This window comes from Pseudoliparis swirei, chromosome 18 (genome assembly GCF_029220125.1).
Source record: "Pseudoliparis swirei isolate HS2019 ecotype Mariana Trench chromosome 18, NWPU_hadal_v1, whole genome shotgun sequence".
NCBI lineage: Eukaryota > Metazoa > Chordata > Actinopteri > Perciformes > Liparidae > Pseudoliparis > Pseudoliparis swirei.
Window position 1 is genome coordinate 10,623,193 of NC_079405.1, and position 13,033 is coordinate 10,636,225.

The 13,033-nt window shown below is 40.3% G+C and overlaps 2 protein-coding genes across 4 annotated transcripts in view; one reads left to right on the forward strand and one right to left on the reverse strand.

The window, feature by feature from the left end:
• On the forward strand, window positions 1–7,267 carry tarbp2 (TAR (HIV) RNA binding protein 2). Of its 3 annotated transcripts, none has more exons than XM_056438161.1 (7): window positions 1–129; window positions 1,958–2,272; window positions 2,478–2,547; window positions 2,724–2,841; window positions 3,804–3,931; window positions 4,207–4,399; window positions 5,512–7,267. In XM_056438161.1, the coding sequence occupies exons 2-7, from the start codon at window positions 1,968–1,970 to the stop codon at window positions 5,667–5,669; spliced, it is 972 nt and encodes a 323-aa protein (XP_056294136.1). In that variant the 5' UTR covers window positions 1–129; window positions 1,958–1,967; the 3' UTR covers window positions 5,670–7,267. The 3 variants fall into 3 exon arrangements, with proteins under 3 accessions (XP_056294136.1, XP_056294135.1, XP_056294137.1); XM_056438160.1 differs by lacking the exon at window positions 1–129 and adding an exon at window positions 781–862; XM_056438162.1 differs by lacking the exon at window positions 1–129 and adding an exon at window positions 875–1,397.
• Window positions 7,265–13,033, reverse strand: part of tespa1 (thymocyte expressed, positive selection associated 1) — a 10,449-nt gene continuing 4,680 nt past the window's right edge. The window contains exons 5-13 of the mRNA XM_056438153.1: window positions 11,768–11,796; window positions 11,236–11,286; window positions 10,829–10,868; window positions 10,524–10,571; window positions 10,278–10,373; window positions 9,707–9,915; window positions 8,464–9,590; window positions 7,660–7,744; window positions 7,265–7,481 (exon numbers count right to left, since the gene is read on the reverse strand). Coding sequence (XP_056294128.1) covers window positions 7,390–7,481; window positions 7,660–7,744; window positions 8,464–9,590; window positions 9,707–9,915; window positions 10,278–10,373; window positions 10,524–10,571; window positions 10,829–10,868; window positions 11,236–11,286; window positions 11,768–11,796 — 1,777 coding nt within the window. The 3' untranslated portion in view covers window positions 7,265–7,389. The remainder of the gene's footprint in view (window positions 7,482–7,659; window positions 7,745–8,463; window positions 9,591–9,706; window positions 9,916–10,277; window positions 10,374–10,523; window positions 10,572–10,828; window positions 10,869–11,235; window positions 11,287–11,767; window positions 11,797–13,033) is intronic.

Genomic DNA, 13,033 nt, shown 5'->3' on the forward strand with positions numbered 1-13,033 from the left:
CTGTCGCGTCTAATTAAGGGAACCGTCCAGTTCAGCTCGCTGTTCACGCAGACAACATGATGCATTACAGGAGGATGACTTGCTCACGCGCAGACCAGAGCGACGCAGAAACAACTAACGTTCATCAAGGTACAGTTGACACTTGCACTTACTTGAATACTTCAATTTCCTGGTGCTTTTTTCATCCGAATGCAGTTGTCTCGACAGCTACATTATCTACGTTCATAAAGTGTTTTCGTTAATTTAACTATTCCTATGATGTATGAACCCGTATGCTTTGCCAACATACGTTTCGATATGGTAAGTTAGTGCCTTTGTGTTGATGAAAATAATGTGACTTACGTGCATTAGCTAGCTACTAGTTCTACTTTATGCACACTTTTTTTAAATGGACGACTTTTTTGTTTGCTGAAACGTTTCAGATTTGTTTCTACACCTGTATTTAATGAAACCTGGATAGTTGTACCTTTCGCCCTCGTGCCTCGCACGCTGTCCGTGAGAGACTCGTGCCACAACCGTGTACGGATTTAACGTTTCCAACAATGTCGGTGTTTCCCGGTGTTAAAAACGAACCAACCTAACGCCCACGGACCAATGAGAAGGCGAGTTACGCGGAACTCCGTCATACGTCATATCTGTGCTCCAACAACAGGACCCCGCTGCAGTCTGTCGGCGCGGAGGGGTCGCCTGCTCTTCACATGTCGTTTTCTCGTTATCTGTTCGTCTAATGAAAACGAGTGCTTGTTTTGGGTGGGGAGGGGGGGATCAATCATCCGATACCGATCGGCTCTGTCTGCGTGAAATAGGGAATGAACGACGAGACAGCATCGGACAGCTGGAAGAGAAACTCCGGGTGCTCCAGGTGTGAAGCCTCACAGAAGCTAAGCTAGTCTAGCACAGTGGCTAGCTAAGGGGACAGGATGATAAGTCACAACAAACTTTACTTTGCTATCTTAATAATAAGGTGCCAGATGTGGGATTACAAGAGATCCGGTGACATTCATTCGTCTTCAATCGAAACATGAATGGACTATTTGGGGTCTTTAAATCACTGTTTATCTGGGTACTACTGATTTGCTGGTTAAATCCAGACACCGTGGTATTAGTGCATGCATCCCAAGTGACAGCAACCAGAATACACTTTATTGACACTACAACACTGTAAATAATGTGCACAGTCTCCTCGAGAACGATCACAACCTTTTTCAGTAGTAAGCTATCCTGATTATTATGTAGTTGCTTCACCTAGCTACAGCTTATTTTGTTTAGCCTACAGTTGTTGATACAACTAATAGAAACATATGCAGCACCACAAACTGCAGCCTCTAAAATGACTATCAAGTTAAATCAACACTTCCCAGGTTCAACAAAAACTGAACATTGTAACCTTCTTGAAGGTAATAATTATTGCAGGACTGGCCATTTTTTTCTAATATGTTGGTTTCCCCCCATATGTTATTTATTTAAGCTTTTTGTATAAATTAAATAATCATGCTTGGAAAATTATAATTAGTGTGAAGTCACCTAAAATCTGTACTCATTTATTTGCTTAATATTTTGGAGTTGAGCTGCTGAGATTTCCGTTGCCACAATATGAAGGAGCTAAAGGACATTTTTAGTTTATGGTTACTTTCGAAATTAGTTTTATAGATTTGAATAAGGTGACAATTGTTTCTGGATAGACTGTTAATTCATTTTGAAATGCGATTGTCTTATATTGTCCTGGTGTATTGGATATCTCAAAACTTTTTGTAATTTTGGTGAAGGGGTTATTAGTTTGACTAGCCTCAGTTCGGTGCACTAATGAAAGAATTCAATAGACAGACTTAAAAGCTTAAAAACAAGAGCACATTTCTAAATTCAACAATCGTGCTATACAATATTTCTTGAAAGGTATGAATCCCCATGTAAATGAGTTGGCAGTTCTTCTTACGCTTAGTCTTTTCTTTTCATTTAGTATTGAGCAAATGCTGGCTGTGAGTCCCGGAAAGACGCCCATCAGTCTGCTGCAGGAGTATGGAACGCGGATAGGCAAGACCCCAGTGTATGACCTGCTGAAGGCCGAGGGACAGGCCCACCAGCCCAACTTCACGTTCCGCGTCTCCGTCGGAGAGATCAGCTGCACCGGCCAAGGGCCCAGCAAGAAGGCAGCCAAGCACAAAGCAGCCGAGGCTGCTCTGAAGATGCTCAAGGAAGGTCTTGGAGGTCCCGTTGGAGTTGGTGTTGGAGTCAAAGGGTTTATTGGGGTTGACGTTTCTACTGATGGGAACAGGTCAGTCTTTCTTTAGTTTCTTTTTCTTCGTGTCTCGAAAGCGGAAAAAATACATTTACAGCTGCATTAGGGAAGGATTGTGACAACACCAGCTAATATAACATCTCAGTATTAAAACTACATCTAAGCACTAAATACATGTGAGATAAGAGGTCTGTGTGGTTTCATTACCTCCTCTGAGTTTGCTCTCTCATCTTCTGTACAGCTCCCAGTCAGAGATGAAGACCTCGGGAAGTTCTCAGCAGTCCGAATGCAACCCTGTTGGGGCTCTGCAGGTGAATATACAAGATAACGCATGCCATTTGAGGCTTTATTTAGCTGTGTTACTGTCAACTAATGAATACTGTCATTGTCAGTACGTTCTACTACTTTAAAAAAAAGTCTCTCTTGGTTTATCGTTGTATGCCTTTTTACAAATTGTTGTAAGTATTTGTCTGCGTACTTCTCCCAGGAATTGGTGGTGCAGAAAGGATGGCGTTTGCCAGAGTACACAGTCACCCAGGAGTCTGGTCCAGCACACCGCAAGGAGTTCACCATGACCTGCCGAGTGGAGAGATTTGTGGAAATCGGTAAGTGCACAATGTTTAATTATTTGAGAATGTTCTTTGTGTATTTGCAATTTGTCATGGGTCAAATCCACTTTCTGTAATATTTAGATTTGTGTTAACATGCCACACCTACTCTGTCCTCATAAATACGTTAAGTTTGGTCGTTGATGATTTAATATTTAGGCACTAATGAAATAAAGCTGATAAAATACAGCTGAAATTGAAAAAATCATATATTCAAGTTTCAAGTTTCAAGTTTCAAGTTTTTTATTGTCACATCCCCTTTTATACAAGTATAATCGGTTTGTGAAATTCTTATGTGCAAAACACCCGACAGCAGTAGCAGACTTAAAAAAGAATAAGAATGAGAATAAACTATACAATATCCACACACAAAAAAAAGAAGAAAGTATTAACAATATATGTATATAAAACAATGTAATAGAATATACATCATGACAATATATATATATAAAACAATGTAATAAAATATACACTTTTTTGAGACAATATATATATATATATGTGTATATACATACAATATATATATATATAAGACAATGTAATAAAATATACACCATGGCCATAGATATTCACAGAATATGTTCTGGTGTATAGTGTTAATGAGGGTCTCAGTCCTTGTTCAGCAACCTGATGGCCTGACTGAAGAAGCTGTCCCTCAGTCTGTTTGTGCGGCACTTGATACTGCGGTATCGCCTGCCTGGGGTTGCTGTGTAATTGCTGACCTTTAGTGACATTTACTCACAACACATAAATTACAAGAGCTTTGACCTGTCTCTGATGCTGCTTCTACGATGGAAATTAAAGAGCAAGACAAAGATTAGACAACCAAATATAGAGCTGATATCAGCTGACTCTGCGGTTGCTTAGCTTATCAATTTCTAACTGAATGAATATCAGTCACATCAATGATCATTATTTTAGCAACATAACTAGACATTTCTCAACCTGTTCTTCTCCAGGAAGCGGCACTTCAAAGAAGCTAGCCAAGAGAAACGCAGCAGCTAAGATGTTATCGCGTATACACGATGTCCCAGTCGACCTGAGGACTAACAACGACGTTGACGTGGAAGAAGACACGTTCAACATGGTGAGAAACGAGCAGAAATAAAGTCACTCTGAGCACAAAGCTGATGAAGATCCTGCATGTTGCGTTACTCGACACATCACAGGAAAGGATGCACAGCACTGAATAACATGCAGATTTGGTGGTTTCTGCATTGCATAGTGCTTAATAATGTCTGCCAATCTTCTTCAAATGTCATCCAGAAGACCATAAGCTATGCACCAGACTCTGCCCTATTCTTACTCATCAATCTTAATAGTGTTTAACTGTGATGAACTTCACCTTGCCTGCACACACAGCACATGGGGGGCAAAGCTGAGACGGGCAAAAGTAAAGGCTTCAGTTGCACCTGGGACTCACTGCGTAACTCTGCTGGAGAGAAGATCCTGCAGCTCCGCAGCCGCCCTCTGGGCACGCCCACGGACTCCAACTGCTCTCTGCTGAATGACCTGTCCGCCGAGCAGCGCTTCGACGTCAGTTACCTGGATCTGGGTCAGTTCACTCTCACAAACGGTAGCTTTAGAATGAATTATGATTGCATTCCCTTCTGCCCAGCATCAAAGTGGGACTACGGTGGAGTTTAAGACTCGAGATGAATGAAAACGAGCATGGACGTCACTGGTTATGTGTCTTATTTTAGTTAGGAGCATGCAAGTATAATGAGTTGGTTGATCTTACACTGCATATGATGAACCATTAGTGTGCATATTTTATCACACTATCTGCTCAAAACTAAAGACTTCAACAGCAATATGGGTACACATTAATGCCATCAGATATGAGGAAGTAGCCCGCAGCTGAAAACCATTTCATCTGTGGACTGCACGTCACAGAATGATGAGAATATTTTTGTTATTTTTTCTGGATTTAGTTAACAAGCCAGCAGTCATTGCATTTTAGATGTGTTCATATAATTTGTCAAACGAACATGAATCGATACATTCTTATTGTACTGAGTGGTACTACCAAACATTCACTAGTTTTTCTCTTAGTGTAATGGGTAATATTATCTTACCCTAACCCTCACCTTGTCTTTTATTTTTCGTGACAATATTCAGTAGTTGCAGTCTCAAACTTAATTGCAGCAGATTAATACATATTCAAACACAAATAATGTAGCCACAAATTAATTAAAGCTGATATCTCAGTTACATTACAATTATATCATAAATGTAGTCAATGACCCATTTATTGAAGTGGAAGATAAAAAGTCACACACAAAAAAGTTAGGAAATCCCTAATCAACTTTGTTTTGGAAATAAAGCTGTCGGGCTGTCCTCGCTCAAAGAGACATCTAGAGATGACAGATCTGTCAAATTTGTTTCTCCACAAAGAATCACAAAAAAGCTCCATTGAAATTAATGCGTTTACCATGCGTGAGACGCTCATACGTTTCCTGGAAATAAGTTGACACTCGTGATCTCAGTGGACTAAGTGGGGCAACCCGATATAAATGTGCTGTAGTGCTCTTGTAGAGCATGAGCATGGTGTCTTATAACTTCCAGAGACCTTTCCAAAGCAGCAATGATGGTGGAAATATAGTTTTGTTGTCAAATCTTGCCGAACAAAATTCATGTTAAAAAAGCCTCTTGTTTTTGTTTCAGAGGAGCGCAGTCTGAGTGGCCTGTGCCAGTGTCTAGTGGAGCTGTCCACACAGCCAATCACAGTGTGCCATGGCTTTGCTCCGAACATGGACGCCGCTCGAGCCAATGCAGCCCACAATGCACTGCAGTACCTCAAAATCATGGCTGGGGGGAAGTGATGTCATCTTCCTCCTTGTCGGAGTTCCTCTTCGGACGATGGAGGCACTTCTTTGGGTTCAAATAACGCAAATTACCTCAAATGTGGAAAGAGACTTTTTCTGTCCCCAAATTGACCCCCGGAGCCACTTGGATTTCTTATTTTTGCCAATGACGATTGAGTTGGCCAAAAACTCATGAACCCCTCTCCTCCTTGGCATTTTGCATATTTGTCACAAATTATTTTTATTTGTTTGCCAGCAACCCCAATGCGCAGCACTGTATTTTCCCAAAAATCTCAATTCTTTATTTAAAATCATAAATGCGGACACATTGTGATGCAACAAAAGGTCAAAGGAGTTTGTAGCAATTGGACTATGGAATCGACAATTATTGGTGCTTCGTTTAATCCCAGATCGACGAAGGATGAACAGAAGAAAAATGTTCCAGCCATGTGCGGAAATGTGGAGAGAAAAGGACTCTGCTGAAAAGATATCAGAGGATAATTATTTTAAAGACTGCCCTGTTTAAAGATTAACTGTATATTAATCTGGACCCTCAACAATTTGGGAATTTTGAAAACTCCCCATATTATCTTTGTTTAAAGTGATGAACTCATCAGGTTTATAATTTTTTATTTTCTTAAAATGTTCTAAACATGTTACTCTTTGGTGTTCCCAATGTATAACTATTCAGAAGGATAAGTAGACTCTAATGACTGAACATTATTGTTTGATGAATTGTGTGCAATTTTCACCTTTATTAACTTGTTTGTTAGCGTTGGGCTCGTGTTGTTGGCTTACAGACCAGGAATAGAGAACGTTACGATAGTTAAAAAATACTCCACGACATTACACAAAAATGACAATTTTGAAATTATAATTTTTTTCAAAAACTCTGCTTTTAGCACAGTTTTTGCACAAAGGATGAAGCTAAATTAACAATTAGGGAGAAAGGGGAAGAAAAGAGTCCTGTGAATCTACATTGTTCGTTACTTTTTGACATTAAATATCAGAGACCAAACAAAGAACCAACCACATATGTCGAGTTAAATGTTCTTTGTCTCCATGATGCCCGGTGTGGTTTCATTTATAATCTAAACCCTTGTGGGGTTTTTTCTGTCAATGTGTCTATGATTCCTGTAATTTAATTTGATGATGGTAAATTTCCAGATTATTTTCTACAACTACTTGGTGTAAGGATTAGTTTCCCGCCCACCTTCTACTCTGCCAGAATATGTATTGAAAATAGACAGTTTGCACTACTTGAAAAGATATGTTTGCACAATGCAGGCTGACCAAGTTTTTGTACGTCTCCCACCGGTGTGGTTGATGTTGACCTCATTCTCTGAAAAGGCCGTTCTGTGTCTGGTTTTTCTGATAATTTCGAATCAGGAACTTTTTCTCTTTTAGTTGCTGACACCATTGACGTCTACGCTGACATCAATACATTTGAGATGGACTTCTTTGTTGTGGTAAAAGAAGGAACTCAAATGTGAGCTCTTGAATTTGTTTCCAATAAAACATTTTTGTACATTTTAATCCCAACTGTTGTAATAACTTGAACATGTTTGACTCGCCAATTGAATTGCCATTTAAATAAAAATATGATCCACACAGTATTTCCTCAAGCCATTTTAACTTGAACAGTTTTACTATATTATAACTTATTTACAATGTTCTATATTCAGTATGAGTGCTCGGGGGGGGTACCACTGATTGTTAATGTTTACATGGTTTTCAGTCATCTGCTTTGTGTGTTCATTGAGGAGCTGACTTCTTCGTCTGCATAGCCGCTGCTGTCTGACTGCATGCTGTCGCCCCGGACAACCTCACCTACACAAGGACACAAACAGTCGGGCAACAACTCCATGCACTGTAAACACGAGCTCACGCATTCATCCTATGACACGTAAACACGTGCTCACGCATTCATCCCATGTCGTACCATACCATATACCATATATGACCTGTGTTCATATAATAAATTCACACAAATCAAATATAAATGTACCTTTATATTGATGTTTGGACAACTGGGATGTTGTTGTTCTTGTAGTCTCTAATTGTCCAAAGTCGTCCTCACCTGCACTGAGCACCTGAACAGACAACACATGGATATATTATACAACCTTTATATACCATCATAAATGGAAAACTATAAGGGCTGAACAATATTTTTTGTATTATTGTTTCATCATTCACATCACAATGTATGCTTTTAGACATTTACATTTTCTGATAGAATACCAGTGATTCAGTTGTTCTTTTGTTATTATTATTTTTATTTTTATTATATTTTATGAACAGTTCAATTTAACTGATATTAATATTATTTCCTTCAGCCTGATCTAATTACATGTTGTATATTGGTTTTTTTCAAGCACACTTTGCCTGCACAAAAAAAACAATAATTCTGATACTGGACGGTTTATTTATGTATTAGTTATTGCATCTGACTTTGGGAAACTCAGGAAGAAATAAGAAACCGTCGAGAGCAGTGGAAGATGAGTCGTTACCATCAAACAACATCCACTGAGGAAAGAGCATATTTTAAAAGAATAACTAGGATGATAGTTTAAACTGAACAATATTATATCAAATGGCCGTTTTTTTGGCAAATTTTTTCTATGCTTGTAATTAGTGGTGTTCGTATACTTTAAGCTGGACTGAAGGGTGACTAATTAAATGAATTAACACCAGAAAATGTTTGTCCTATTTTCTGCTAAATCAACTTAATCATGACTTGTCTGATAAATTATCCTTTATCTGGATAAATGTTTATACTTTAAAAAAAGAAATACTATTACTGCATTACCTCCTCCAGCTCAAAGGAGTTAACCTGTTGCAGGTTCTTTGAGTCGTGCCCGAGGCCCTGGTGCATCTGTGGATTCAGGTACCGGCTTTCCCCCCCGTTGAGCGACCCTTCACAGCCCTGGACAGGTGGGACAGTAGAAGAGACGTCGTCCCCCTCCCAGCCAGTCACAGTGATGCAGCACCGGGCATTGCTACCACTGAAGGCCAGGACAGGAAGTGACCTGGATGCACCCAGCTGTCCGGCATCAGACTCAGAGAAAGCGGTTTGTACATCGGGTTTATGTGATCCAGGACGTGATCTATCGATGCTGCCAGTCTCAGTGGAGATAGGAGGTGAGCTGTTTGTTTTTGCACCATGTGTGTCTCGACAGCAGAAATGCGCCTGGTGTACACTCTCCACTATCTGCGGGCAGATTACATCATACGTAAGCTTGTCCACTGGTTTCAGATCAACAGTCGTTGTGTCACTTTGATTTGAAATAAACTGATGATCCGCTCCTATCACGGTTTCTCCTGACAATGATGACGCTGGAGACGTTCCTTCACTCTGAGTCCTTCCGTCAAGGTCTCCTGATTTGACGCCATTTTCATCGGCATCAACTTTATCTCCCTGTTTACTGCCCTCCATCTCCTTATGACCGGTCGTATTTACATTTGGATGAATATCTGTGTCCGCCGCGCCCTGCTGTGTTTGCTCCTCTTCACCACTGTGCCAAGATGGAGCATCACCCGTGACCAGCCTCATATCCACAGCTGATTTGCTACTATCATTTACCACTAAATCCAGTTTCTTGCTGGCCCCAGTCTTAACTTTCTCCAGGACTATCTTCACAACATCCGGCAGGCTGGGCCTTTTTCTGGGCGAGGGCTGAGAAGAGGTGGAGTCTGACCCCCGAAGAGAACCCGTGTAGAGACACATCTTGGAGACAGTGTCCTTCAGCCTCTCCACAGGAGATCGAGGCTCGCTGCGGACGCTGCTCTTGAAGCGTTCGATCCTCTCCACGGGAGACGAGGGGAAGGTACACTCTGGTGGGGCCAGTTTCTGAAGAGGAGTGCGGGACACGTGAGAGTAGAGGGAGTAGAACGCGTTGGCCATTGCTGTGAGCACTTCCACTTGTCTAAAGCGACCTGTGGAAAGAATACAATGCATATTAGATCAAGTAATATAGATCTCATATATCCAAGAGTTATTTCTTCTCACCAGACAACAATGTGTAATTAAAAAAGCATCTCCATCGTCTTACTTGCAAGAGAGAGGCTTTGGTCTTCCTCTCGTATCCGCCGTAGCTGTGAGTCGAGGAAGAGGCGGAGGTTGATGCCCTGAGACGAAGAAGGGAAGGTGAAGAAGCGCGGCGGGATGCGAACAGTGACCTGCGGCTCATCACAGCCGAAACCCAGCTCGAACAGCGTCTCCTCAGCATCCTCCGAACACAACTGCAGGATCTCCGATACACTAGGATGCATGTGGGGGGGGAAGGAAGATATGGAATATTGTCCTGTCCAGAGGTGTTTTGGAAAGCCTTCTTTTATACATACAATGCTTACGATGCTTATTAAGACAGTTGCAAAGTGCTTTACAAAATAGTTAAAACAATCAAAACAATGAATGAAGAAGGAAAAAAAGGAAGTAGTAATTTAAAATATAAATAATATATAAATATATACTATTATATAAATATATATTATTTAGGTTTAAGTGAGAACGAAAAATAAAAGGAGGAAACTGAATCCTGTACGTTGTCAAGCCGGTCCTTCAAGATCAAAGAGCCTCATTGTTCAAGAATAATAAAGATTGTGAAAGTTTTGAAGCTTCACCTTGATGTACTTGTACAGCTGGAGGAGGAGAGGTCGCTGGAGGCCATGCTGAGGCCCAAGTTCAGCGACGGCGGACGTAGTCGCTGCCGAGGGGTACTGTGAACAAGATCGGTGAGAAGTTGAAGAAACATTCAGTAATCTCAAGTTCTTCTTAATAATAATGCGAACCTATAGTTTAGTTAGAGTAGTTCATTTCGTGAATTGAAACGTGTTGTTTTGTTGTTGGAAAATAAGTTGTCCGCTGACCTGGTGAGTCTGCTGGGACCCTGTTTGGGGGAAGGATGCTGTGCGACGCTTCATGAGAAGAAGAAAACACAGAACAGTTCATTTATTAGTATTGATTTAGTATCCTCAAATAGTCTTTCAAATAAATTCAAAAAGTATCTATTTTACAGTAAATTGATATTTGAGTGCCAAATTTGTTTTTGTTTTTTGTTAAAAACAGTCAATGGATTCATATGAACTAATATTCACTCATTCAATAGCAGGACATTCCTTGTTTCTTGTTGTTTTATTTGTAATGCAACTATAGAAGGACAGATGCTACTCACCCAGCTTCAGATGTACTCGCTCCAACATTTATCAAAGAAGCTGAAAATAAAAGTTGATATGCAGCTGAATGTGATTTCATCAGTTATTTGTCATGTGTTGGTTGGCTGAGTTACGGCCGGCGGGTTGAAACACAAAGGTAACAATGTTGACCACTGCACCACCTTGACGCCCGCACCCACTGTAGGGTGTCACATTACGCTCATGTTTTTGAAAGGGCATTATGGAATTCTTTACCCTGCTTTTATGAGATACGTCTAGATATTAGAAATATTACTTAACTTGTGAAATGATATGATGTTTTGACCTTGAAATACAAATGATATATGTTCTAATATAAATAATGTACAGTATGTGTATATAAGTGTGTTTACATTTCATATAACCGTGTGTGTGTGTGTGTACTCACCATCAGCACCAAGATTGAGCTCATCGTCAACGTTGCTGGGTTTCACAGACTCTGAAGAAAAAACATTGAAGACATGGTTACACATTATCCTAATTTTCTAAACTGAAGAACGGACAAATACCTATTGTGTAATCGTACTTTTACTGTTTACATGATTACTACTTTATTCTACTCTAAAATAATTCACAGTAAATGTTGTACTTTTCACCCCACTATAGTTGCATGACACCTTAATTTACAAATTAAGATTGAATTTACAAGGACTTTATTGAATATGATGCACTGTTGTACAACAGTGTACAAATAAATGTGCTCCATCTTGACCAGCTACCACAGTAAAATGCTACTCCAATGGTATAATGTACAATAGCATAACAATAAAAATATTGTATTTACTTGTGATACTTTAAGTACACTGCTTATAATACTTTTACATAAGTGACATTTTTTTAATGTAGGACTTTTACATGGAAACAAACATGCAACACAAAATGTGTATTTATGCCTCACAGATGTGTCAGTACATACTCACCAAAACTCAGCTGACTATTCTCCTTTGACCTGTGAGATATACGACAACATGTAATGCATGAATACACACACACACACACACACACACACATTTGGTTGATTTGAACATTCTATGGCCTGCTTTTATATTCTCTGTTTATTTCTTTTATTTTACCATCCTTTTACTGTGTATTGTACTTTGCTCTTTAAACAGTTTTTGTTGTGTCCCCTGTTATTGACAAATGATTTTAATTGACTACTGTACTGCACTTTGTGACACGTTGTCTGGGATGAGTGTGTGACGACCCTCTCTGCACAGACCACAACCCATTGACCACTCTGCATACCCTAACCAAAGGTTGATCAGGTGGTCGATGTGGACATCCGGCACACGAGCGCCAATCGGGTAGTTCAGATGGAAATATTTCTTGCCTGTTATTCCTCTCTGCAAACCCCCATTGCAAGTTTCTCCATACAACACAGTACGTTTTGTTTGTTTGTTGTTGGTGATCCTGTGGGACCCCCCTGCAGGTGGGCGTGACCAAGGGTCGTCAGAGGAGTGGGAACACCTGAGGTAATCAGCAGCACTGGCAACACCTGGGCTTTGTGTGCCAATGCTGCATTTAAAGGCCCTCTGGTCTCCGAAGCTCTCTCTCTCTCTCTCCCTCCTAAAACCCTGTTTGTCTGTCTGTATGGTTTGACCTGACACTATACAACATGTCACACACACTTCCCACACATGCACTCACCTCCACCACTGAAACTACTGATTCCACACGCCACTGTTTATTCTACTAAGTTATATTCATGCTACCCAAGTTATGTTATGTTATCTAAGTTGAATAACATATTTTTCTGTTAACTACCACTTGTGTGTATCCCCCTTTGTTGTCATGGCCGTGCGGCTCGGCTTGTGACAAGTGCAATATAAATAAATGTTACTTACTTACACACACACACACAGTGTCATTGTTGCATGCTTCTTCTGTCAAATAACCTAGTTTGTGTTTGCATAAGCCTCATATGATAGGATGGCTACAAAGCAAGCTTGTGAGATTGACTCCCTAATCAGCTCTCAACGGGCTGCAGATGTTTGTCTACTTCCTCTTGTGGAAATGTGCACTTGTGAAGCAGCATCAAAGTCAACACCCCCAAACCCATCGGGTCATTTTCATGTTGAGTTCTCACAATGCATAAACCATCACGCCACTCCTTAGATGCTGACACCCAGTATTTAGCACAATACTGACTACCAGTCTCCTAAGTGACTGAAATAAGAGACATTAGG